Source organism: Neolamprologus multifasciatus, chromosome 3 (assembly GCF_963576455.1).
Source record: "Neolamprologus multifasciatus chromosome 3, fNeoMul1.2, whole genome shotgun sequence".
In the NCBI taxonomy this organism is placed as follows: Eukaryota; Metazoa; Chordata; class Actinopteri; order Cichliformes; family Cichlidae; genus Neolamprologus; species Neolamprologus multifasciatus.
In genome coordinates, this window is record NC_140441.1 from 33260047 (window position 1) to 33285863 (window position 25817).

The window sequence follows — 25817 nt, forward strand, 5'->3', positions numbered from 1 at the left end:
AGAGAGAGAGAGAGAGAGAGCTGCAAAATGAGATGAGAGCGTTTGTCAGTGGTTCAATAATAGTCCAGTTTTTCTGAGAGGTGCTTCAGTGTACTGCTGCCTGCCAAAAGGACAGCCAGTTTCTCATTGCACAATGCGTGCACGCACACACACACTCACAGATCACTGTGTGTCTCATAGCAGAACTTGACACTGAGTTGGTGGAGGGGAGGTTGATGTAGAGAGAGGGAGAGAGAGAGAAAAGAAAGAAAAAAGAGAGATGAAAGCTGGTTTTTATTCAGCGGTGCAGCCCACACAGCGGGCAAGCGAGGGCTTTGTTAAAAAAACTCATCTCTCTCTACTGCTCTCCTTTCTGGCTGTTCCTTGAATAAAAATATTAATACATTTAGATTACATGACACATTGCTGAAAAGCTCTCTCGCTCTCAGCACGTACAGAGGAAAAAGAGCACAAAAAGAAACAGGTTTTTATCAGTTTAGATCCAATTCGCACACATACAAACACTAAAGTGAAACAAGTGACACCAATCTGACCCCTGAAAGCATCTCGGATAAGAGAAACAACAGAGCGAATTGTGAGCAGAGGCTTTGTAACTGAACAAAAAGTGTTTTCATGAAAAGTTGCATTGAAAGTTTTTCTGCTGTTTTACTCTGATCACTGATTTTACATACCGGGGAAAAAAGCTCAATAAAAGGCAGTATATTGGGTCATTACAGGCAAAAACAACAACAACAGCAAAAGAGAAAACAGGTCTAGGAAAGAGGATGATATTCAGACGAAAAACTGTCGGCAGAGAAAGATCTAAATAATCAAACCTGTTCAAAGTCAAGCAATGCAAATTTTAGACCCCCCCCCCCCCAAAAAAAAACAAACAAACAAAACAAAAACAAAAACAAAAACAAAAACAAAAAACAACTAAACAAGGACCTTGTTTTATCAGTTTCTTCCACCTGGTTATTATATTAAATCATGTAATCCTCCTTTTTTCTCATAAATTCTGCTTCTCTTAATTTTTCCCTCTCCCCCTGGTTCCAGAATAGGTTAACCAGAACCCAACAAAGTAAATGTGAGACAAACACAAAGTTTGTGCGGAACAAGGAACAAGGCCACATTACTTGAAAAAAATTAAAGGACCATTTAGAAAACACATCAGATCTCATTTGAGAAAAGATAATCACGCTGGACAGGTAGTTATATGGACTGGATCATTTATTAGGATCTTACTGGTGGAAATGAAAATTATCAACCTAAAGAGGGCTGAATTCAAAGGCACCCTGAAAATCAGAGAGAAAAATGATGTGGCAGGCTAGTCCGTCTTCCCAAAATTTCATTGCAGCAACTCAAAATCATGCTCAGTAATCCGTCTGTTCGGGCTCTGTGTGCTTGTATGTGTGCTCCTAATTAGATGACGGATGGTGTCCTTCGGGATCTCCTCCTAGATCTGGACCAGGCGTTCACCGAGCTCCTGGACAGTCTTAACTGCAATCTGGTAGCGTTGGATGGGCTGGAACATAATGTCCCAGGAGTCTATCTGTTGGGTTTAGGTCATGAGAGTGTTTGGACAGTCAATGGAATCAACTCCTTGCAACATCCTCCACGAACTGCCTGCATACTCTTTCCTCATGAGGCCCGACATTGACATGAATCAAGAGGAACTCAGGACCCACTGCACCAGCATAGGGGCTTACTATGGGTCCAGGATATTATCCTGATACCTAATGTCTGTCCGGGTGCCATGGCCTAGCCTGACTCCTCAGCCATCAGTAATCCACTAACAAACCTGTCATGGTAAACAATATAACAGGCAGTATATAATGTTCTCTATGACTTCTTCCAGATCTGTTCACATCTGTCACATGTGCTCAGGGTGAACCTGCTCTCATCTGTGAGAAGCACAGGTGGACCTGCCAATTCCGGTATTCTATAGTAAATGCCAATCTGGCTCAACTGTGCCTGTAAGGATGCTGGGAGACCACCTTCATGAAGTCTGTTTGTTTGGTCAGAGATCATTTTGTAGCTCTGCCAGTCCTCATCCTGTCCTGGTCCTGCTGGTGGGTTAAGGACCTTCTACAGTTCTGGATGGTTCTCCTAAAGTAACTGCCCGTCTCCCAGAAACTCCTTCGCCTTCAAACTTTCTAGCAATTGGAGGAGTTGGAACACCTCTGCAACCTGTGTAGGGTCATGGTATCACTTCACGCTACTGCATGAGGTGGTAATCAGTTTCAGTTTGCTACTGTGGCCAAATGCAAACTAAGACTGATTAACAACTGCCTCTGCAACTTAACTGACCAGGTCAATATCCCAGAAGTTTATCAAACTGGATGCTATATTCTACTATACTCTGAAGTGTTCCTTCAATGTTTTTGAGAGGGTAAGTCATATGTATTGTGACTATAAAGGAAATGTGATTTAGGTGATGGAGCTGCTGGGACAGAACCAGGAGGAGGCAGCCCACATGACGTCCATTTGCTAATGTAAAGGAGTTTTATTGCCATCACATGGACCCTGTGAGTTTAAAGACCAGCCATGATGCATCTCCGTGCCAGTGTAAAATCAGCTTTAGATTGTGTTTTTTATATTTCTATTTGGAGGGGGATATTGGTTTATAGTAATAGTCAGTTTAGTGTAGTGTTTAATACATTTGCCAAACACACAAAAGCTCCCTGATTCAAGATTGGGAGGAGACAAACCTCTGGGAGGGCTGCATAAGGAAGGCCATAGGGTGTAAAAGTCTGTGCTAAATCAAATATATTGGATCCATCCACTACTGTGACGCTGTGTGAATATAAGAGGGGAGCCAAAAAAAGCTGGTTTCAAATGAGGTGGCGGTTACATTTTAACTGTGTGTATCCATGTTAACAAGCGTCAGTCTGCCATGATGACTCGTACAGAAAGATGAAATTAAAAAGTGTTTCCTTCATCTTGTCTGTATCGACATGAGCTGTGAATGAATGACATTAACAGTAGTTCAGTCTCTCCTTGTTGTGCTCTCAGTAATCTACAAGTAGAACATAATTGGTTGTAAACATAATAGTTTACAACCATTTATATCAAATAATCATTGAAAGTAGCCACCGAGGTCATAAAATCATCAGGAGAGTTTTCCTACTGCAGTCACATCAGCGAAAACAGTGGTTGGAGCCGGCAGCACAAGCAAAAATATTTGTCACTGTGCGCAGCAAACTATCAACAGCTTGCAATCTGTTGCTGTTCAAAAAGCAACTTTGCATTGAGACAGCAATAAAAAAGCAAGTCTGCTATCATTATCACTGTTTGTTTTAACACAGTGATCATCTGCTGTCTGATGAAAATCAAATACACGTACACTAAATATTTACTTTAAGAGTTCAGCTCACAGATTTGAAACAGAGATTCAGAAATTGCCCCACAGCTGGTGACATAGTTGCTGCAGGACAGCAATTAAACTGTAAATTGACAATAGTGCTTAGTAGCCTTGCTGTTACATAGGAATATAATCAGAATAAAACCAGTTGACTAGTAGTGTTCCCTATGTCAAAGTGGTTCAACATGTTTCTTCCTGTTAAAACAGAGTTTTTCCTTGCCACTGTTGCCAAGTGCTTGCCCACAGGGGATCATTTGGCTATTGGGGTCTTTAGCTTACAGTATAAAGCACATTAAATGTTGTTGTAATTTAGTGCTAAATAAATAAAACTGCACTGCACTCAGTGGAGACAGACTCAGATTAACTGCAATTGTCAGCAATCTGCCAACAACCAGGCAACCTGTGCAACTGACTTAATTGAAACTGGTCACCTGCAGGTGAACTGGTTTTGTTCAGATACCTACAACTAGTGGCTGAATGCGGAAAACTTCAATGTACCGGATGACCATTGATTTTTTTCCTAGTTGCCAGGAGATTGTCATTTTATTTTTACTCTAGTGCAGAGATGTCAAACTAATTTCACATCGTGGGCCACATACAGTCCACTTTGATCTCTAAGATAAAGACATGCAATTTCATCAGAACATCTCAGTTTTTCTACATGATAAAGAAATCCTGCTGGAGTAAATAAAATCTCTCAGCATGGCTCCTTCAGCTTACACTGTAAGAAATAAATGTGTAAAATGACAGAAAATACACTGGTACTGGTAGCTGGTTGGTCAGACTGTCTAGTCATTATATAACACAAAGTTCCTGAAAATGCCCATTTTTGTGGATCCATCGTAAAAACACAGATATTTCTACAATAGATTGTGAAAAAAAGGAACTTTCATATAAATGTTTATTTATCACTTAATTACTTTGATGTAGTCAGTGGCCATGGGGGAGGTCTTTATCAGCAGCAAAAACTCAAGAAAATATTGTTGTACATGTAAAAGTTAAGCCCACCCTTAAATCTTTAAAAAAAAAAAACACCCTGTGGGGTAAATTGGAGTTTTTGCTGGGCTGATTCTGTCCCCCAGGCCTTATGTTTGATACGCCTGGTCTAGTGGGACTGGGCCATTACTTTAGAATTAGAAACTAGATTAGAAATATTGTTTAAATTCTTCACTTTCAAACCTGAAAAGTGGCTGAAATGCCTTTTTTGTAAGGCATTTCAGCTGAAATATTATACATTCTGACAAATTAATTGTAGTTGGTTGAAATCATAACACAATATAGCGTGAAGAATTATAAATGAATAAATAAAATTTTTTAAAAGCCCCACACGTGGCTTTTAGTGCAATACCACTGAATATGCAAAAGTAAATGAAAAGCACTTTGACAGCACTGTGCGCTCCATTAACAACTCCCACCTCTTACATAAGGAAGTCAGCTCCTCTTGATCTAATTTACATGGCTCAGCCAGGTTATATTTGGCATTAGAAACCACACCCGAGTCTTTTATGGTGAGCGGGTTTCTTACGACTCGCTGCACCCGTTCTGTCAGGAGAAAAGTCATGCAGTCAGGCACCTCGAAACACCCGACAGGATGTCAATTAAATCTCAGAGTGAGTCCTCCTCGTCTCCAAGCGCCTCTAAAAATAACCGGAGCCAGAACAGACAAAACAAGTGTTCCTGTTAAAAGTGCCTTTTGTGAGTGCACATTTAAACTCACAGCTGGCTTTACAGACTCGCGGCAGGTGTTTGGGTCCCAATCGCTGCCGTAGCTTCGGTTCTTTGATCTTCTCAGTCTCTTCTCTGGTTACATCAATTCAATTAAGCCCTCATCAGCCTCTGCAGAATCTCTCAGAACTACTCTTCATATTTCTGTTCTTTCGCCATCAAAGATGATGTTTACACTTGTTTTTGCAATTTGGTGAAGATAATTTGGAAGAAAAAAGAATAAGTACCTCTAATTTCTATTTTAGCAGATTTTGAATGGTAACAGGAAGGGGTGACAGAATGAGTGAGAAAGCATGAATCATTCTATAAACTTTGTATAGTACTTTTGTTCCCAGTGGTGGAATTACATATCTTTAAGGCTTCTATTTTGGCTGCAAAATATATAACTTGCAGTTAATCAGAGCTCCAATGCGGATTTAATGATTAAGTGATGATCAAATGTCTCACAATTTCAGGTGGTTTTCAAATTCAAGTTTGACCCTTACGTCCTTTCCTGCGGGATAACTGAAAAGGAAAAAGTCTCAGACACAGGTTAAAGTCAAAGAAACAGCCCGGCCACAGCCCAGTTTTCTAAGGATGCCTTTATTAAAGAGTCAACAACGTGCGCTAGCCGTCCGGTTCTAGAAAAATAACACAGTCATACATTCATCCAAGTGGAAATCCATAAAAACAAAGAAAAGAAGAAAAAAAAAACGAAACAAGGACAGGTTTCTTATTCTTAAAGCTCAAAATCCCTTTAGAAGGTGAGAGGGGAACCTGAATGATATACTCATATATTGTATGTGTACTGTGTGTACCTGTTTGTCACTGTGTGTGTATGTGAGAAAGTGCTTGTGTGATGAGTAGCAGCAGCAACCGCTGTGACACGTGCAGGAAACTGATTATTGATTAATGCAGGAAACTGGAGACAGTTTTAGTGTTAATGCTCATTTCTATTTAGCCAGATAGCCCAGTGACTAACTGATGACATGTCCCTAGTCCCACTCTGTGACAACCAGGATAGACCCCAATACCACCATCACTCTTAGCTAGATAAGTGGACTGATGTATGGAAGTCCTGATATTAGTGTAAAACAACTCATTACCTTCAGTCACTGGCTTTTATGTGCATACAGACAGGAAGGGAACAGCAGCAGTGATCAGAGACTTCTGGCAATGACAGGGGACAAAAAAACAAAAACTAAGTACCTGCTATCTGGTGACAAGAACAAGTTGAGCACTTTACTTTAACTAATTTAACTTCGAGGCAATTGGAGTAACTCTAATGAGAGTGAAGGATACTAATGAATGACATATGATTGGTTGAGAAAATGCATGAGAGTTACCCACAAAACTACAGGCTGATATGTTCATAAGCAGCCAAACTCATGGCTGTTGAGCAGTTTGGCAGAAACTTCCTGTTAACTATGCTTTTTGTCTTCTTTTTTTTCAATCTAATTAAAAAGAAACAGTAAGGACTGAGACATGATCTAGTCGGCCTGTCTTTTCTATGACGATAGTTGACTGTTGATGATGCCATGAAGCGAAAAAAAAAAAAAACCCTCCTTCTGAGACATAATTTAAATACACCTTTTCTGGAAACCTTTGAGCCACTCCTGTACCTGCTTCCTATAATAGTGAATGAAAAAACACTGAAAGCCAGCAGCTGAAATCCAGTCCTTGCTACCCTAAATCACAATCTAAATGAAACCACCTTACTGTGGGAATGCACATCATTCCAGTATGAAGCGCAGAGCACTGACTATCTTCCAAGTGTGGCACTTGTCAAATCTCAAATGTGATCAGTCAACACACTTGAGATTTGTGGAAAACCGAAATCTTGCCCTTTCCTGTGATTCTGCATGCATACATTTATGTGAGCCTGAATATATGAATGAGGTTAAATGTCCATGGTCTATGAATTTTGGCTTTACCTTGGTTTTTGGTCAGGGCCGTGCAGAGAGGTTTAAAGGGGCGGGTGCTCAAAGTTAAAAAGGGGCACATTGAACCAGGCTGAATAACAACAACACACATTCATCAAGAATCTAATATGGGCAACAAGGCAAAGCAAATGTAGCCGACGTTTTACCTGATGGGTACAATGTTGCTGTTGAGGGGTTGCTGTGGATAGTGCTGGAGGGCAGGGCTGTGTTGATCTGAGACTGTAGACATTAAAAAGTCCATAGGAGAGATGGTAGCTGATTAAACAAGTGTCATGAGATAATAACAAAATGCAAAGATTGGTGACAGCACTTTCTCACAAAAAACTGTGAGAAATAATTTAGGCTCTGCCTGTGAATCACTCTTTGCTTCTCTTCTTCCTTCCATCCCATCATTTCATATATCACTCTCCACTTGCTGTCTATGTGAGAACAAGGCACAACTTGCTATTGCAATAAACTATAATTTAAAAATCCACACCTAACAACTCTTGCACTTAATCTATAATAAAATGATGAGAGAAAAATGTTATAGCTGGTACAACTGGTACATGTGCTCTTTGTAATCCAGCTGCTGAGGGATCCACTGCCTTTAGTAGCCTCACACAGCTCCTACTGTTTCCTCCTCATGTCCTTACCAGGCATGTCTGGACAATGTTATATCATGAGTAATATTTTTTTTTTTTAAATCCATATACATAAAACACACACATGCACGCACACAGTGACATTTTAGACCTTCTTCAGAATACTGTATATACTATGGGCATCACTGTGCTGATCCAGAATCCTTACATTATTATTTATTACTAGAGCTACAATAATAAAGCAATGAGGAGGGGGAAGTAATAAATATGAAATAATGTATTTATGATGATTCCATTTGTTTCACTATCCACTCTGTGCAGGGGCAAAGCTTATTACATTTTTAAACTGTAGAGATACAATAATTTTACTGCTGTAAAATCCAAATTTTGTCTTATGTAAAATATAAATCTAATATAATCTGCTTCTTAATGTATGTTCTTTAAAATACAGCATGTGTTTTTTAATATATTATAATTATAATAATGCATAATTATGTAGACATGCATATTAGATCGTTTTTTAGTGAAATATAATCCCTCCAGAAAGGCAGGAAAAGCCCGGAAACTTACTTTAAAACTAAATATATTCTCTAAAACAGTGGACAGAGCTACAGACCCATGACAGCCTTACACAGGTAGCCAGCAGCTATGACCAGCACTACTTGTGCAGTTAATAAAAGGACAGGTAATGTTTGTCGCGCTGTTGCACACACAGCACGCTCGTTTGTTTCAGTTCGTCAGTTGCAACAAGACAGCTTACCAACGTGTACGTAATAAGCTAATACTCCTGTGTGCTATACACTACAGTGTACGCTGTACACCTACTTACTGGTTTTGTCGCATCAGTCTGTGTCTCTGAGTTAACTTGTGTTTCTCCTACAGCTCCGGACCGCAAAAAATGCGTGTGCTCTTTGTGAGCTCGTTCCCGGCTCGTAACCAGCGCGTTCTGCCGTCAAGGGCGATCATTGGTTAAATGTGATCATGTGACTGATGCAAGCCAGATCCTTTTATTTAGCAAAACTGTGATTAATAGTATATATTATTGTTGAGGGGCACAGACAGGACTCCGCACGCACACACACATTTAAAAAAATAAATAAATTAATAATATTTTTTTAAAAAGTTGCCTCAACAAAAGGGCACTTTGGGCACCCATCAGGAAAGGGGCGGGTGCTCAAGCCCCTCTAGCCCCCCCCTCTGCACGTGCCTGTTTTTGGTTATGAATGATATTAACTGTCTTCTGATTTCAGAGGGTTGTTTTTTTTAACTTTTCAGCTCAGAGGTATTTCTAGTATTTTGAGTATTCAGTTCTACTTATAATTTAGTAGTTAATCATGTTCTCCTCTGTGTTTTCTTTTGTCCTCTTGTGTTTTTCCCTTGCTTAAAGTTAGCTACTCTGTTTTACTTTAAGCTACGTTTCTAGTGCCTTTTGGTTAGCTTTACTTTCCAATAGTCTCCACTCTACCCCAATTACCCTTCTGTGTATATTTAGTTCCAGTCACCCTTTGACTTTTGTTAGATCTTATGTCAGCATTGTGTATTCTTGTTTCTTGGCCTCGTGCCCTTTTGTAACTTTCTGAATCTGACCTCAATAAGAGGTCAAGTTTTATTTGTTAACTCAACCGTTTTTTAGTCATGCTTTTTCTTATAAATCTTGACATTAGAACTAATTTTAATATGAAAATCTAAATGCCCAACAACTCTAAAATGTGTAATTTTATATATAACTCAGAAACTTGAAATATAGTTGACCAATAGCAACTTTTCTTAAAACGGCTCTTTACTGCTGTTTATGTATAATACCTTTATTTTGAAGCACATTTTTGAATGGTAATAATGGACAAACATGTGCCCTGTGTAAATGTGATTAAAAAAATGTCTCTTCCTTTACACAAACACATGAAGGCCTGTAATAGAAAACAAGGGACAAACTGCATTAAAATATGAATGGAGCCACTGTGACATTACTCACTGGACTTCACATTTTACACCATGCTGGGGGGTTTTGAGCCAGGAGAGGGGGGCGGTGAACCCTAAAATTTCACTTCCTAAACCTGTAGTGCAAACTTCTTGGAGCAATCTATATTATGTGAGATGCTTCTGTTTCAAGGCACCGACTGCACAGGCAAAGAGAGATCCAGTCTACTGATTTCTATTAGTGCGAGTGAGATTTTGCAGGCAGGGAGTGGTCTACTAAATCTTGCCCAACTCCTGTGCCCAGATTGATGAGTTACAAAATAACTAACCCTCTATACTCTTGTTAAGAATCATTACAAACCCATTTTTTTCATTCTGGGCTGTAAACCAGCTTTTTAATGCTGTAGTATTTTTAACATAGAAGTCTATCTTTGGATTCAGCCTCAAGTGGCTGTCGGAGGAACTGCATTTTTTAGCACTTCGTGTAATTTTATTAGCCTCGGAGGTTGCTGCTTGAGACAAGGCTGATTCACATTCGACCAGGGTTATTAAAGTGGACTGGAGGCTGCGGCTGCCTCAAGCAATTCACAGTCAAACCTGCAGCTGGTCAGTGGTCGTGTGAGTGAATAATGCATAAGATGAATCACACGTCTCCTCCCGTCCTTACCACTGCTTGATTTCTATTTTTATACCCCACAGTGTATCACTGCATGCCCACTTAGAACATATATCCTCTTCAATAACGCTCTGCTTGTTTCTCTATATCTCAGCCTCTCTATCTCCTGGACCGGCACATGTCTGTATCTCTAGCTTTGTGAGGACACTCTTCATGTGATTATGACAACTAAATGCCACTTCAAATTCAAAAACCAACCAGGTTTTACTCTAAACCCTAAAATCAACATTAACCCTCATCAGAGCTGTCAAAATTCCCTCAACTTCAACAAATGTCCCAAAACTCCCAAACTTGGTCCTCACAATGACACAATTTGAGATATAAACACACACATTGATTGGGTACAACTCTAACAAAGTCAATACCTATTAATCAGGAGCAAAACAGAATCTAGTTATGGATTCTGGCTGGATCAATTACACCATGGCCACACACACACACACTCACACTCTGGAGAACATACAGGCATTACTGATATTGAGCTACCACAGTGATTGATTATTAATGCTCTGCCAAATGGCACGTGCGGCCTGTTGAGTCTGGTGTGGTGTGATCTGAAATCTTTTAAGGGCAGCACACACATGACTGCAGTGACTTTATCAAATTATCAATGCTCCTCTGCGAGTGTCTTCACTCAGACATTACATTTCAAAATAAAAGCCTTCGATTGGTGCAACAATGACAGCAATGTTGCAATTTTATTGTGTTGTGGTAAGTAATAGTCAGAATTTCAGTGCACATGGAAGCCTGACTGATTATGAGACCTGAACAGTCCTGATTATGGGGTGGTGTCATGCAGGCTGGTTGCCATGGTAACAGAGGATCCTGTTTTGTTTGTTTGTTGTTGTTGTTGTTTTTTTAAATCTTTCCACTTCTCTTTCTGGGTGCTGACCTTTTCAATTTTATTTTTCCTCACTTTTAATTTTATTACATTTTTTGTTTTAAATGTAAAATCTTTTCAGAGTTGCATTCACAAATAAATAGGCTGGGGATGATATTGGTGAAGCATAGTGACATATGGAGGGCAGGTTAGTTTTATGAACAAACCGTGTTTAGTGCTTATGCAAATGTGTTAACTGGTGATCTAGAAATCCATGCACTTGTCTAAATGTGTTCCAAAAAGTATATAAATATATAAGGATAGCAAAGGCCAGTATTAAATTATATTCTGCTCTGTTTCCTTTTGTCCTCCTGTGTCTTTCCACAGGAGAACACTGCCTGTTTTACTTAAGCTACAGTACGTTTATGTTTCTAGTGCCTTGTGTTTAGTTTTGCTTTTAAGGTGTCTCCACTCTGCCCTGATTACCCTTCTGTGTATTCATCATCACATTTTCCCTTTATATGTTGCACCCTCCACATAACAGCGGGGTGCAAGATGCTAGCAGGTAGGGCATACATGGAACACCGTAACCAAGTGGCCATCTTGTATACAGAAACATCTGTGGCGAGTATGGGCTGGACATCCCAAGGTCAAAATGGGAGATGCCCCCTAGGATGGTTGAGAATGATCAAGCTAAGATCCTCTGAGAACCAGATAAGAACAGAGAAACTGGTGATGGCTAGCCAACCAGACAGAGTAGTGGGGAACGTGGCAATAACGAATGACAGTAACATCAGGAAGAAGCAACATGAGAAGCTGGTACCAGGGGCTCAGAGAACAGCTCGGGAAGATGTGGTGGGTGAAGGTAATAGTGATTACGGACTAATCACCTGTAGTAGAACACAGCACTGCAGATGTTTTATGCTCCATGATATTTCACTGATATTTGTTTTTCTTCTGTTATTGTTGCATCTCCTTTCTGTTACACGTTTAGCTACACTTTGAGTTTAATTCTCATCGGAGCACTAGGTGCAGTGACTCCGTGACATCTTTCCAGAACAGCGCAGTCCTAGGGACAGCAAAGATACTGTCCATGTCCATGATACTGTCCACCCTCAAGCTCTCAGGCCTCTGGTAGAGGACCTGAGCTTGAAGGATAAAGACTGCCCGGAGGGGAATTTGTTTTTTGGTTTTTTTTAATATCAAGATGGCAATGGGCAAGAAACTAAAGTGGAGGCTGTATGGTTGAAATGAAAATCAGCTGTGATATTTCCAGTTCTGAGCATTTGTCAGTTTATCTAAATTCTAAAATTCACCACGGTGTCAAGTTAAAGTCAAGAGTCGCCCCTGAACAGTTTCACCTTGTCCTTGCTTCTCTTTGTGCATTTAAGCCCAGTTCCAGCTCTGCCCCTACACTTTTGGTAAATGAACTGGTTCTTTTCTACTCTACCTGAGCACTCAAGGCGCTTTATACATCTTGTCTCATTCACTCATTCACACAAGCACTGGATGGCCAGCTTTTTCACACAAATTCATGATTTGATGGATGCATCGGAGAACAACTAGGCGTTAGCATCTTGCCCAAGGATATTTGGCATATTTGCAGCCAAGGATTGAACCACCAACTTTCCGATTAGAGTAGATGATCTGCTCTATCTCCTGCGTTGCAGCCACCTCATTTCTCCTTTCAACTCATTAGTGGAAGCAGCCTATAAAGCACTCCAACACAGAGTATACCAATTGGACTCCCTGAAGGTGCAGCACCTATTTTGTGTGGTTGAAACTCCACCCAATTGGATGCAAGTTTGTTGCAGATATAAACAAAATCAATCGGTGTATATATACATATATATATATATATATATATATATATATCTCATCTGCCGCAGCCATCTGCCGTTACCAAAACCGGTAACGGCAGATGGCTGCCCCTCCCTGAGTCTGGTTCAGTTGGAGGTCTGTTCCTGTTAAAAGTGACTTGGCCCCTTCATAACATTGACAAGTCGTCCACTTAGGGGGTGGTCCGATTTCTGGGGTTTTCTATCTAATACTGTAGGTTCTTTACAGGAAAGAGCGGTTTGAGTTCAATGTTGTTGTTGATTTGTGATATCTAAATCACATTAAACTGAACTGAAGGGAAGCTGGATCTGTAGGAACACCTGAATGAATCTGAAACATCATAGGCAGGTTATGGACATGACTGCATCCACCCATCAGAGAGGTGTATAAGTTGCTGCAGTTGCTGATTATAAATTGCTGTGACCGTCTTTAGAATTGCAGCCGCAATATTTACCCTAACTTTTAATAAGGAGACCCTTCAGCAGCCATAAGTACGACTCCACGTGGAGTGTAGCGGCCTTTGTTTATGTTCTCCTTTCAGTCTTTATCAGATTGTCTACATCACCCTTCAACTCCTCAGCTGAATCTCTCTCACGGCGCCGACCCTGGGTTGTTCCTTTAGATAGTTTAGATTTGTCCTTTCTGTTGTGTTTAGTTTGAATGTCAAGATTTGTTTAATAAAATGCACCTCTACTTGTGCCCTCCTTTTCCTCCGGGTTCTCATTTTCACTGCAGATCATCAAGAGCTTTACTTACTCCACTGATGCAATAATTGATGCTAATTATCACTTTAAGGAGCGTTTTTAGAAGCTATTACATTTCTTAAACTCCTTCCTGCTCAGCATAAGTCCAGTCTGCGAGCCAGCCGATCAAAACATCGATTTATTAAATGCCTGAAGCCTCACACAAGATCAAAAGATTATTCAAATATTAATCCACATTTTTCTAATATCCTGATGCATTAGAGCTGGATTAATTGATTTTCTCTGGGCTACTTGAGGTTAGTGCAACAACCTGAAAACACACCACTGATGTATTATCACTTTTTAGCATTTTCACGGGGAGTGTGTGTGCAGTCATTTTCACACCCGCCAGACAAATAGCAACTTTTTCTACCAATAACTACACAAGTCATATTGCACAGTCATTACTATTGACTGGTGTAGCTTTAAGACTTTGTAAACATGAGGGCAGACTCAAAGATTTTAGATTTGTCATTTGCACAACTTTACCACCTATAAATCTTTATGCACCTTCGATCTACAAATTTCACAATGTTCCATCTCCCCCTCATTTGGTCAGGTAGGACTTCATGAGAGGAGTGTTGCAATGATACAGACAAGGTTAAAGATGGAAATCATTTCAAAACAAAGAGCTAAAAGAAGCAAAAAATTGTCTGAAATATGAAGCAACTATCTTTGCAGTCTTAGATCGGCATTCTTTTTAATCACCAGCAGGGGGCGATACTACAAAAAAAAATCGTCAACCCTATAGAAGCCAATGGGGTAAACAGTCCTTGGTCTTGACTTCTGCAAACCTTTCCTGATGAATCCTGATGTGCTCACTCACTTCAGGTCATACTAGATAAAACATTAAGTGCATTTTGTAAGTTCTGGGGAACCTAAGTTTCAAAGGGAGGGATTATGCATGGTAGTATATATAAGACATGTCAATCAGCCAATAAGCAGCCAGTTTCAGTGGGATTTCCATATTGCTTGTGACACCTGGTTCCAAATTATATAATGTTGTCTGGAATTAATAAAGTATTCTTATTCAAAACAGGACTTCAGACACTGGTGTGTGATGTCAGGTTAGCTATGTCCATCTTTTCCTGCCTCCCATATCATCTGCAATAATAACAGAATTAGTTTTCATGTCATATTGTATCATTTCAACAATGAGACAATTGGCAGTTTTAAGTTATTTTAATTTTTGTTACACTAAAATCTTAAATAGTTATTTTGTACTTATACTTCAAATTTCCAAGGAAATAACACTTTTTTACTGATATTTCACTATACTGTGAAGTTTGTCATCAATGACATCAGCTCACTGGAAAGGAAAATGCCCTTCATTAACTTTTATAGATGCCTGCAAGCATAACATAATAGTCAGTATTTTTTTCTATGTTGTCGGAAACATCGTTATCACAAATAAAATATCATGAAATAATTTTGAGGCTATGTCACCTAACTGTCTTTGCTCTGACTGAAGGCCAGGTACTAGTTTGCTCTTTGTCACCGGCCTTTGAAGTGTGTACTTTAACAAAAAATGACACAACATTTAGCATATTTAACATTTAAATATGCTAAACATCTCGGGTAAACAACAAATTCTAAATTAAAAGTTGTACTTATTTTATCAGTGGTGTTTCTACGATACTCCCCCTTTCAGTTCACATCACTGAGGGTCTTTTAAAGTAGTTTAGTTCAGCCTCTCAAGTGACCACACAGTTAAATCAAGACATTTACTGGTGTATATTTTGCTCAGTCTCACCACCCTGGTGTTTGCTTTGGGCTTTGCTGGTCCCTTGTATATTTTTAACTGGCCTGAGACAAAGCTCAAAGCAGTCTACATCTGCACAAATAATTATGATTAGTAACTAAAGTTTAAAATTAAATTGTGTAGTAAAGTAGAGAAGGCTGCTGTCAGCTTGTAGCAAAGATGAAAGACTTAAAGATCGCTGTATCACTGTTTGTCTGCAGTGCTGGAATCAGTTTTACAAACCACTTTTGGAAGTGAGCAGGAAAAATGTTGCTCTTCTTCATGTTTAAGGTGTCATGAGGAAGGACTCCTTGAAAAGCTTTTGATTATGATTACATGATTACAATAAGTATCACTGCTGTTGTCAGCCTTATAAAAAATAAAACATGCTGTCGCTCCCCCTGGGTTCACGGTCTCTGTCCTGCCTCTCTGTTGCTTGCTTTGAGTTTATCAGAGAGGAGAGTTCTGCCATAAATTACAGCCCTGCGTGGCAACTTCACTGTTCTTCTTCACTGACATTCATCTTCGCTTGCTGTGTTTACAAGCTTTTCATTGAGAAAAATAACGGCAATATGGGCTGAATCCTAAAATACAAATCCACTAAGAACTATGTCTCTTTCATGGGCTTCATGCACTTTCTTTAATGTGCAGATATAAAGCCTAACGGTTAGTGAGGTGAGGCTGGAACTGACGGGTGGAAACTCACCTGCCCTGCTACTGAATCAGCTTCCAAGACTTCCAAAAGACTTCTAATTTTTTTAAAGAGGCTTTGTGATATATGTATATATCACAAATATACTGTAAAATACTGTAAAAAAACAGCATAGTTGGCAAACAGGAACTACTACAACTCATAGTGGCGCTGCTAACTTGTGCTGCTTTCTGGTGAAGCAGCGGAAACACTGATGTTGGTGGCGATGCTCAACATGAATATTACGTTAGTGTGATTAAAAACATGGATGCATCATTTCCATGTATATCACTAGTCTGCATTCAGCCCAGTGTGTGTGAATGTTAGATAGAAAGCACTTGCATAGAAAAACCATAAAAAAGCGCTTGTATGAATGGGTGAATGAAGCATGTTATGTAAAGCGCACTGAGTGCAATTACTAAAACTAAATTTCTGCCATGCTTTAGAGTGGCAACAGACAAATCCTCTTTTTTAATTTATCATTACAGCCTGACATTTTCATCTATAGGGCAGTAAAACATGACAGTGAAACACCATGGGTCCATTTTGCAACACTGCAGTCTGGAGATTGTTATTTCCATCTGCAGTCATTTGTATTTGCTCTGTTCTCAGCCCAGCACAGAACAGAGCAGGTATTAGTAACAAACAATATGACATTGATTACATCAGACACATCAATTTAAGGAGGGGCTATGAGTGGACATGGTTGCAAAGCAGCTTGCAGATGTGCAGCAACTATAGCCAGGCTAAAGCAGCTTAAATAGCACACACTATATAAGATCTGCCAATGGCATGCATAGCAAGGTATCAGCTGAACCACCAGCTGATGTGGCCGGACATTAAGACCAGCTGGTCTGCTGGGGTTATGGTTGAGCCTGACTTCATGTTGTGCCTGAGTTTACTCTACCAAACAAAAAAATTAGTCTCCTTCAAAAACAACCGAAAAAGGGAAAGAGTGAGAGTGATTAAAAAACAAAACAGACAAAACTAAACAAACAAAAATATCCATCAAATAATGGATTTAGCATAATAGAAGGTGCTGCAGCAGTCTGAAAGATAAACAAAGGCAATGCAAAGCAGAGGAGGATTTAGACTTCGTAGGCATGTAGAGCCTACGATGTAACCATGGCTGATGTGCTTGTGTGCTGCTGCATTATGTGTTGATTACAGCGCGGCCGTGTCCAGATGTTTCAGTGCCAGCAGATAGAAAAAAGGAACATTTTTCCCTCCTCGGTGTGCCCTCTTTGTTGCACTTTTTTTTTATTCATTCGGAGGGAAATCATTTTTGTCCCACTCCTTTGTACATTCCCTCACGTCTATTCTGATTGTTTCAACAATCTACCTCCAGGAATCTGCTGTCATTTGTGAATCCTTATATTGATGCTATGTTCATTGTTCCTTATACTAAGAGGATGATTGCTATTCTCTCACTGATAACTTCAAAAACTGCCGCGAAAAAGTAGCCGGAAATGCACGGGAGGAATCGACGGTACTGAACAGGCCAATCACAATAGGAGCTTCAGAGGTTACTCCTAGCAGACCTTGAAGGGCTAAAGAGTTAATGTGAAACTAAAAACATATCCAAATCCCAAATTGTGAAATGTTTGCTAATTCAAATGAAAAGTACTAAAATCAAACAGTATGAAAGCAGTTGCCACGTCATCCTCTTTACTGGAATGTAAAGTAAGAAGACATTGATTTTTAAATACTAAATTGATGGGCTGGCACTGCTAAGCACTTAACTGCGCACCTGCTGTCTGAGCTCTGGCCGTGACATTATGATTACAGGATGCACAGCGGTTGACGTCGTGACATTTTGGAATGCTGATTTATTGCTGCTCTGAGGCTTTCTACTGCCAGGACAGCTGCCTAACCAGAGGGCTTTTTTATGAAAAAAGAGGACAAGGACGGACACAATGAATAAAACAGTCAAATAAGAAATAAGAGGAGGTGATGTCATCCTGCTGAGAGACCAACAAAAACAAGACCAATACTTTTAGCTGGCAGCTATTCATCACACAAGCTGATTTTTAAGTGTGTGAATGTGTGTGTGCTTGCATGTGTGTGTTGCAGGTAACGGTGTTTTTTCTTTTTTTCTTTTTTGATCAAACATGCATAATTTCTCTACTTCACCGCTGACAGTCGTATATTAACCAGAGTAAAATTCAACAGCCTCTGCTCATGCCAACCCTTTGAAGTCGCCTCACCAAGCGACTTCAAGAGAAAAAAAATCATGATGAAATTCTGGTGAAATTTCCCTTTTAAATAGATTTCCCAGATAGATAGAAAGGGAAACTCATCCCCATTTTAGTCCATCTGTTCCTCATTCAAGCATATCTATGTGCCTTCACTTATTTGCCTCATTTCCTCTCCCTCCATTCTCCAATCATTCCTCCTGCCTTTATTTCCCCTCACCTTGTTCTTCCTTCCTTAAAACGTCCCACGTTTCTTAAGTTCTCTCTCCCACCCCCATTTATCCATCCCTCCTCCCTCTTCCACACAATAAATATCTTATTATTCACCAGGTTAAAGTGTACTTATTAAGGAAGAGCTGAACGAGAAGCCAGGATATCGTAGGCAACTCAAATAGAAGCAAAGACAGTGTATAGAAACCAGAATAGTCCTCATTATTATTAATAGAAGTCTCTTATCATTATTACCGTTATTATTATTACTAGTATAATTGTTATTAGGATAAAATAAAGTTCCTTGGCCCTTGTTGATGCAGAGAGAGAGGGTGCAGGCTATTGACAGCAGAGCAAAGGTTCCATGCTGCTTCTGTTCATCCCAGTGATTCGGTCAAATTTAAATCCATTGTTCCATGGTTAAAGGGGACGTTATTCCGTGTGCGATCTCCTTCCATTCAGCTGAATGTAAAAGTTCAATTCAAATTCCACTGGTTTTAAGATGATTTAATTCCATTTTTATTCCGATACAGATTCAAAGTTTGGTTAAAGGGAAAGAAACCATCATGTGAAACTTTCCAAACAGGGATATTTCCTTTTTCAAAGTCACTTTGAATCCTTGTAATCCCATTATAACGATGTGTGTTTTAATCTTTCGGAAAAAAAAGTATGCTCCTTTTTAAATGAACTCCTTTGGTCTCATGGTGGCATTTGTGGAAAATGGCAGATGTATATAAAGACAGTTTGGCTTTGTGAAGGCTGTGAAGATCAGACAAAAAGACGGGGACTGCCATCGAGAGGGAGAAATAATTCCTAACAGACCTTCATCACAAAACAAGAAATCAATGTAATTTGTCCAAGAGCTTACACTTAGTATTTTAGTAGCTCAGGTATACTTTGCTCCATTTGGCAAAGTACTTATGTGGGATGATTGTAACCATCATCTTCCCCGACCCCTTTAATGCAGACCCCAGCATGTCAAAGCTCCACAAAATTTTCAATGCAAAAACTGCCTCAAACTTTTCCCGTAATTTACTTTGTCCTCATTTACATCCTCATATTATTAATTAGATACTTTTACCCCAATAGGAAATTCATATTCCTTCTCTTGTGTTTTATTCATAATTATTCATGAATATATATATATATATATATATATATATATATATATATATATATATATAGCCAATTTTAAAAATGACATTGTGATATAATTTGGAAACTGTAATAGCGACAGTAAGAAAATGCTATGATCTTACATAGTTTATATTTTGGCAGTTAAACATCTGCTGAATTGGATTCTAGCAATGATCATTTCTTATGTATCCATGGATGAACGGACATGGATTTCTGTGACACTGAAGAAAACTTGATGATAAATGACATTCATCTGTGTTTAGCTAGCTAGCTAGGCTCTCTTGGAAATTCACTCAATGGTGAACTTTCCATCTTAAAAAATCCCAGATAATGTCAAACTGGTGATACTTCAAATTACTGGAATGTTCTCCAAACAGGTTTTATTGAGTTCTCGCAAGTAAGGTAAGTTAGCTCAATTAATAGCGACTTAACTCCAAAACCTTTAAGCAATGAGGTTCATGCGATAGCGAAAGGTGTGTGTGTGAACCCTGAAAAATCCCAGACAACGTCAAACTTGAGATACTTTGATTGTCTGGAATAAGTTTTCCAAATAGATATTTATGGACTTTTAACTGAGTTCTAGCGATTTATCTCCAGAACCTTCCAACAATAAAGTTCACATAATAGTGAAAGTGTCTGTTTAAACCCTGAAATATACCAGACAAACTGTCTCTATGAACATCTGCCACTTTAGGATGCCCTCTGTGGTGTTACCATGACGATCAAGTCAATCCTTAGAACCTGCTCCATTCCCGGGTGTGCTGCATTCTAGAATTCCAGAATCCCAAATCCATCCAGGTAAGTTCTAGAATGGATTCCACCAAATTCTCCGCCCTCTCTCTCTGTCTCTCTCCATCTCTGTATATATTCAGCCATTTTGCAAACAAACAAAAACAGTTTGGTAGTCCCTTTCTCCTATAGCTGTGTAGTGACGGAGTCCTCTATGACCTCGCAGCTGTCCTCGATGACATCGTCGCAAGGTCCCACCCAACCGCCCATCATCATCACCCCTCCTCCTCCCCCTCCTCCATCCACGCTGCCATCACCCGATCCTCCCATGCCTCCACCCTGGAAAACGTCCTCACTGGAGTCCAGGAGGCGCGAGCTGGACTCAGACATGTTGGAAGCACAGTGCAGGGATTGGCAGGGGCAGGGGGGTGGGAGGGGCAGTGTCAAAAGCGAGTCTCGCCCATTCGTTCTCCGAGGAGAGAACGACGGGTTACTGATGTCAACAGAACGGCCCATCTCGTTCAGGTGAGTCTCGCTTCTGGTCACGTTGCTAAGTCCGAAGTCGGAGTGGCTGTGGCTCCCCAAGGGGCGGAGCAACCCGTCAGAGATGGTGTAGGAGACTGGGGACTGAACAGGGACAGGCATGGGTGGGGCTTTGCGTTTGGAGCGGGAGAACAGGTAGGAGAGGCGTTTGAAAGAGTCCGTCTTTGCACTCGGACCTGATAGGCGCTGCAGACGGCTCCTTGTACGAGCGAGTGATGATGAGAGCGCTGAAGAGAATGATGAAGATGACGACGGGACAACAGAGGTGGAGGATGGAGAGATGACGGTCGTCTTCAGCCCATTGCTCTTTGGTTTTCCCTCCTCTTCCTCCTCCTCTGTCCCCCATTCAATACCTTCCTCCAGCTCCTCCCCACCTACCCCCCTTTCTACCTGGGTCATTCCAGAAATAGAACGCACCAGTGCAGACACGCCGAGCGTTGGTGTCGGCTTTGTGTCGTCCTCTGCTGGAGTCATGAAGGTCACGCTCTTTGATCTCTGGACTCCCAAGCCTCCTCCGGTGCCTTCACCTGACTCGCTGTCGTCCTCAGATGCCATGGCACCGTCATCTTTCATTGTCTCACTGGAGGAGGAGTAGTTACGCCTAGGAGGACGCCGGTTCCCAAGGAGATCTAGGACCTCGTAACGGAAACTGGAGATGTCTTGCTTCAGCTCCTAGAGATAGACATAAATTCATAATGTAAATCCTAAGGATATAACATTTCTTGCTATGAGAAGCTAAAATTGAGGTTTTAAAAAAAGTAGCACTTCTACTTTTCATTCGGAGGGACGTACTGCTAATTCTAAATCCCTATATCAAAAAATATCTAATATCCAAAGGAAAACCAAGAAGGAAAAAAACCACAGAAAGGGAAGGCGAGGGTGAGGGTGAGGAGGGTAAGTGGGAGAGATGAGGCTGATGACTGGCTGAGAGAGGGGAGGTGAACCATTAAGCAGAGGGTGAAGAGGAGGGTGATGAAGAGAGGAAGATCAAGGTCAAGAGACATGCAAAAAGAGAGAAAAACAGAGTGGATAAATCTTGAAAGTGAGTGTAAAGAGACTGGGGTCGGTGGAGGGGAAATGACGAGAAGCAAACATTTATTCTCAGTTTAGTTGGCATCAATGAAACTTGTAGGTTTAGTCTCAACTGCTTAACATAAAAGAACAGAAAATAAAGGTTTAACATGGACAAAATGAGTAAGTCTGTTAACCCAACAGTATTAAAATATCAGAAGCTTCGGGGTTTACTCAAAGTTTCTTAAACTGTATAGCCACACATCTGACACCAAGTACTTCTATACTGAAGATGACAGTGTAACAAGTATTTATGTCAATGCTATTAGCTAGATAGCCTGCTAGCATTGGTACTGTACTGTACTAATGATATAGCTTCCTCCTGCTGATGGAAAATTTGTTGGTAAAACTGATGATGATCATAGCCGGGAAGTGACCAGCGTTCCAAACTCAACTTTTTTGACTGTTATGAATACATCTTACTTGGGCAGTAAGATTGCAAGTCAGCAACAAAATAGTACGACCCAACTTTGGGAGACACGAGTGGCAAGAAAGGGGTGAGATAAACTCACTGATGTCTCACACCCTGTACCCGGTATCACCTTTGCAAATATCCTATGACCAGAGGTGTGTTATATCTTGCAATACAACTGTAAAGAACAATTCCAGGTGGTATGGTCCAAAGTGCCACTTAGCACTGAGTTGTATTTGATTTTTGGGAATGATACTAGAGCACTTTCTTGTGGTTTTTGTCTTGAATGTCTGTAATTGCCATTGTGTGGCATTGTCAGCAAAATATAACGCTAGATCAATGGAGCAGCTAACTTTCTCTGAGTAAAGAAAGAAAGAAGAAAGAAGTGGAAACGTTATTCTTCACGGTCTTTAATGGGTCAAACCCTTAAAACCCTGGTTCTTCCACTTCCTACAAGGCACTCAGAAACATGAGGCCATGAAATCATGATTTATTCTCCACACTTCCAATTTCCCAAGGACCTTGAGAGCCCTAGGACATACCCTCGTGTTTATTTGAACTGTCATTTCTTTTAAAATTGGTTTACAGTACTATCTAAATCTGTATAGCGACCCAGGCATTATGCGATATCTATATTTCTGTGTATTTTCATGGAACAGAGACAAATTAGATCAGTTTCTTCTGACTGAGAGTTCCATCATGTTGTTTGTTTGTATTTTTTTGCTTCAGGACATCTTTACTTTAAAACAACTGTTAACAGTTTCCATTTGTTTATACTCCAAATCGTTTGCTTATTTGTGTTACAAATTCGAATTGCTTTGAATTTCTCTTCATCATCCGTATGATGTGGGTCTTCGTACCCAGTTTTCTTACATAATAGCTAGAGGCTGTGGATGGGCGGGGCCAAGCAATTATTTGTAGCCGTTTATTTAGTGTGTATATTATGTAATGTTCCTTTGTTCTTTTTAAATTGAGACCTTTAGGACATTTTAAGAAAATGGGATTCTACATCACAGATTAAACGAATTATATTCCTTAAATCAGTTGGTTTCTAGAAATGGATAAGCATTGAAGGGAAGGAATTTCTTCTCCCCTTTTCCCCCAAGAAGAAAGTAAAACAACTATTGGAAGATTTTCACTGTGTTGCTTAGCTCTGAAGCATCCACCAGGGAGGAGGGCTGATGTTTATTCCCATTCAGATCACGTGCATCGTGAATTTAGCCTGTAGCTTTAATACAGAAAATTACCATAAATGCCTGCATAAACATGCACTCTGTTTACTGTAACTCGCTGCTTGCTGCAGTTTTCTCCTGCAAAACAGAGAGCAATGAGACCCAAATAACTCTACTTAAAAAAAAATCTTTTTTGTCTGTCTCACCATATGGGATCCAAATGCTTCACTGGGGAGAGTAAAAGCTGACTTCAGCATGCACCTGATCTTAGCTACGTGTTTTTAAGCACATAAACGCACACTTTCTGCACAATTACAACTCCCGTATTCTACATTAATACACACAGAAGTACATGAGCACACTCGGGGTGTGAACATTGATTGAGTACGATGTGCACCTGATGTTGTTTTTGCATTGAAAAACCCAGAGGAATTTTCCACTTCAAAGCCCAGGCTGGGCTCCAAGGGCTTCATGAGAAACAGACTCGGGAGGTAAAAGCAGCTCAGAATAATTTATGGCCCAGAATATTTTGGAAAGGCAAAGAAGCTCTCTTCAAGGGTTATTGACTTAATGGCTGGTATTGATGAGAGCTGTAGATTTGGGGCAGGAGGCGGTTATTAAAAATCTTTTGATAAATCTCAGTAGAGACGAAAAGCAGCTCTGCATCTGGTATCAGTAAAACCTGCACTATTATCACAGCACAAACATACTTAAACAGTTGCTGTGCTCTGTTTCTGCAGACTGGCCTGTGAAGCTTTTAATTACAGATTTGATGCAAACCTGAAGAAAGATGGATTTTACACTCATTACTTACAGCATGTGAGAGGTGTTCTGTCTTTATTATGATCACCCACCTTAAAGTTTTCCTCTGTCAGTCCCTCGTCTGTCTTGGCACTGCGTATCATTGCTGCCACGTACCTCTTCACCAGGTTCCGGATCACTTCCTGTTGGAGACAGTTGCCATAATTTCATTGCTAGCATGTGTCTGTGTTTTTGTGATGGACCTGTCCAGTCTATGCTAACACCAGCTGATAGTTTCACACTCCACCCTCTCTGTACTCTCAACTGCTCTTTCATTGGTTACAGCCAGTTCACAGGTCATTGTTGTTAATATCAAATCAACCAATCACATGAATTTAGGGCATGTAGAGATTGTCAAAAACCTGCTGAATTTCACATTAAACATCAGAATGAAGAAGAAAGGAGATTTAAGTTTTAAATTTAAGTCACATTATTGTGGCATGGTTGCTGGTTCCAGATGGGCTCTATTTCAGAAACTGTTGCTCTACCAGGATTTCCCACACAACCATCTCTAGGGTTTACAAAGAATGATCCATAAAAGAGGAACTATCCAATGAGCAGACTTTCTCTGGAATAAAATGCCTTTTTGATGTCCGAGGTTAATGGCCAGACTGCTTTGAGTTGATAAAAAGTCAAAATCACAGAAGAGCATCTCTGAAAGCACAACACATTGAACGTTGAATCAGCTACAGCAGCAAAAGACTACATTGACCCACCCTGTAAAACTGAAATCATCTCAAACTGGTTTCTTGATCATGGCAACGTGTTCATTGAACTCAAATGGCCTCCACAGTCACCAGTCACCTTTGGGGTGTGGTGGAATGGGAGATTCACTTTATGGATGTGGAGCCAACAAATCTGCAGCAACTGTGTGATGCCATCATGCCAACGTGAACACAAATCTCTGAGGAATGTTTTGTTGAGAATAGATTCCTTAATGTAGATCAGAGTCAAAGAGAATATAGTTTGTGATTGCTTGCAACATTATAATATTGCGGTTAATGAGCGTAAGAATACAAAATAGAAAATAGGCCTGGAATGGCAACAAAGAACTGAGGTGCAAGACAGGAGGACTATCAACCCCCACCCCTAGGGGAGGAAGCAAGAGTTAGTGAGGGTGAGGGGCAGACAAAGGGCAAACGGACACTACCTTAAAAGGAGGTAGGGGTCAGGGTGTCAGCACCCTTGGCCACTGTACTAGTATATTTATATTGTGGGGGTGTTTACTGTAGGAGGGAGGAGACCAGAGGTTTTAACTGTAACTGTTGTGTGGAGTTCTTTAGATCAGCCTTTAGCATAGGATGCAGTGTGCTGATCTCCAGATGCATCTGTAAGAATAATGGGTAACAAAAGGATTGTGTAAAACATGGAAACATCTCAGCGTGATCTCTACAGGACCAAAAGAATCGCAGAGACCGGTGTTGTCTCAACAGTTTTCAGCAGCTTGTTGAATCTGTGCCATGAAGAATTAAGTTAAAATGCTAAATTGGGGTTTTTAAAAAAGCCTTGAGAGTGCCTTGTAGTTTTTGGACGTTTAAGCTTGTAT

General features: G+C 40.2%; 2 protein-coding genes across 2 annotated transcripts in view; one reads left to right on the plus strand and one right to left on the minus strand.

Annotated features, from left to right (window-relative positions):
- LOC146522634 (uncharacterized) overlaps nucleotides 1-25817 on the plus strand; it is a 518363-nt gene that overhangs the window by 346213 nt on the left and 146333 nt on the right. The window lies entirely within an intron of this gene.
- The window catches only part of trpc5a (transient receptor potential cation channel, subfamily C, member 5a), a 203067-nt gene continuing 183993 nt past the window's right edge, over nucleotides 6744-25817 (minus strand). Inside the window, exons 17-18 of the mRNA XM_085153481.1 lie at nucleotides 24325-24414; nucleotides 6744-21487 (exon numbers count right to left, since the gene is read on the minus strand). Of these exons, the coding sequence (XP_085009607.1) occupies nucleotides 20459-21487; nucleotides 24325-24414 (1119 nt within the window). The 3' untranslated portion in view covers nucleotides 6744-20458. The remainder of the gene's footprint in view (nucleotides 21488-24324; nucleotides 24415-25817) is intronic.